The 1,942-nt window shown below is 46.8% G+C and overlaps 1 protein-coding gene across 1 annotated transcript; it reads left to right on the forward strand.

Annotated features, from left to right (window-relative positions):
* The first annotated feature begins 859 nt into the window (after positions 1-859).
* LOC123067196 (putative ripening-related protein 6) lies at positions 860-1,285 on the forward strand. The gene has a single exon (XM_044490100.1). The coding sequence runs from the start codon at positions 860-862 to the stop codon at positions 1,283-1,285; it is 426 nt and encodes a 141-aa protein (XP_044346035.1).
* The last annotated feature ends 657 nt before the right edge of the window (positions 1,286-1,942 follow it).

Consider the following 1,942-nt stretch of genomic DNA (forward strand, 5'->3'; position numbering starts at 1 on the left):
TGACATGACCCCTAGAGGCTATGGTAAAAAAACTGATAATGTTTCATGAAAGTTTTCATGCAGACTGCTTACAAACGGGACCATCTCTGAGGAAGAAATTAGGTTTGTAGAGGGAACGTGTCAAGTTTGCATGTGAATCGAACACTACTTTGTTTGTTGACCTTGAATTTGTTTTTCCACAATCAATGTGGCATGTGGGGTTTCCGTTTGAAACCCTTACACTTCGTCTGAGAGTGTTTGATTTCTACATGAAGTGCATCAAATTTTGCCATAATGCTTTTAAATTTTTACCACACTCTACATGCATCTTATGAAGACACCATGCTAATGTTCATCAATTTCGGAGGTCGTTTGAGTGATATGTTCAATGAAATTTCGTTCTTACCTTTTTAGTGGGCGGTAAATCAGTTAATGCTTAGAAAATAATAAACCAACTAAAAAAGTTCTCAAATTTGATCATGGGGCTTCTAATGGTCTGTGTTAATTATAGAAAAAGTTTGAAGTTGAATTGATTTAGTACAATTAACTCCAGTGTGGCAGGTGGCGGTTTCCGCTCGGAACCCTTACACTTGGACTTTGTGATGTTACTCATCGATCTATTTGTACGTAACAGCCTTCGTAAGAAAATAATTGGTGACATCAGGAGTGAGGCGCTGCTTTGTCTGCAGGCCTTTGAGGGGATTCTTATTTCTTAGACGAGACACACGAGGACGGCATGCACCTCGTGTTGTTGCCCCTCGCTTTGTCTGCAGGCTGCAGCAGGAGCGTATATAAACTAGTTCCAACCAACAGCCTTGAGAAAGCAAAGAGCAGAGACCAGGCTTAGTAGCTTATAAACGCAAGCACGGCCTCAGCTGCCATGGCGAGCATGACCAATGCCGCGGTGATTTTCGGCATCCTAGTTTTTCTGCAGGTGTCGTGCGCCTTTTCCAGGCACCCTGCGGAAGGTAAGTTCGAGCTTCGACAGAACGTCCCAGCGGTGATGACGGTAAACGGCTTCCAGGAAGGAGAGGGGGGCGGCGGGCCGGCGTCTTGCGACGGCCAGTACCACAGCGACGATGAGTTCGTGGTGTCGCTGTCCTCGGAGTGGTACGCGGGCGGGGCCCGGTGCGGCAGGGGAATCCGCATCCTCGACACTTCCAATATCGGCATAGACGCCAAGGTAGTTGATGAGTGCGCCGGCTGCGACAACGAGGTGGGCGCCTCGTCCCATATCTGGAAGAACTTCCATCTTGACACCAGCGTCGGCCAGGTGGACATCAGATGGTCGGACCTGGACGTCTAAATCAAACATATGCATGCATGATGTCGGTCGATCGTTCAGCTCCGGCTGGTGATCATGAGTTCACTGTTCACGGTGAATCGAGTTATTTGCTTTCAAGTCTCAGTTTGAAGTCTGTAACTGGGATATGTATGAATCCCTTAATGTGTCAGCGTTGTTTACTATTTGCCCGACCGTCTAAGAGGCAGAAGTGGCTGAATAATAATGTGATAAACTACGTGCTTATATGCATGGTGTATGTGGGTAATCTACTTATTTGTAACCATTAAGCACTGTAAGTTTGTAAGTGTGTAACTCAGCTTAAGGTGATCTTAGCTCGTTGTCCCCTTCGAGCACTGCATACCTAGGGCATCTCGTGCCTTAAAATGCGTCCAACCGTCCGGGCCGACGTGTTCAGATTTTTTTTGCCATCCAATGTGATCGCACAAACATTCATAGATGCGTTCGGCTTTCAAATTCCCGCAGACCTGATGCAAAGCCGGGGAAGGTTTGCGAGAAGGGGTGATGGACAAGATGACACAGAAGCTCGAGGGTTTCTTGGAGAATAAGGAGGAGGAATGTGTCGATCGCCATGGAATCAAGTAGGAAAAGAAGGCTGAGAGCTTTGACACCTTCATGGCGGCGACCGAGAAAAAGATCAACCTTAAAAATAAAAAGACG

The sequence above is a fragment of the Triticum aestivum genome, chromosome 3B (genome assembly GCF_018294505.1).
Source record: "Triticum aestivum cultivar Chinese Spring chromosome 3B, IWGSC CS RefSeq v2.1, whole genome shotgun sequence".
NCBI lineage: Eukaryota > Viridiplantae > Streptophyta > Magnoliopsida > Poales > Poaceae > Triticum > Triticum aestivum.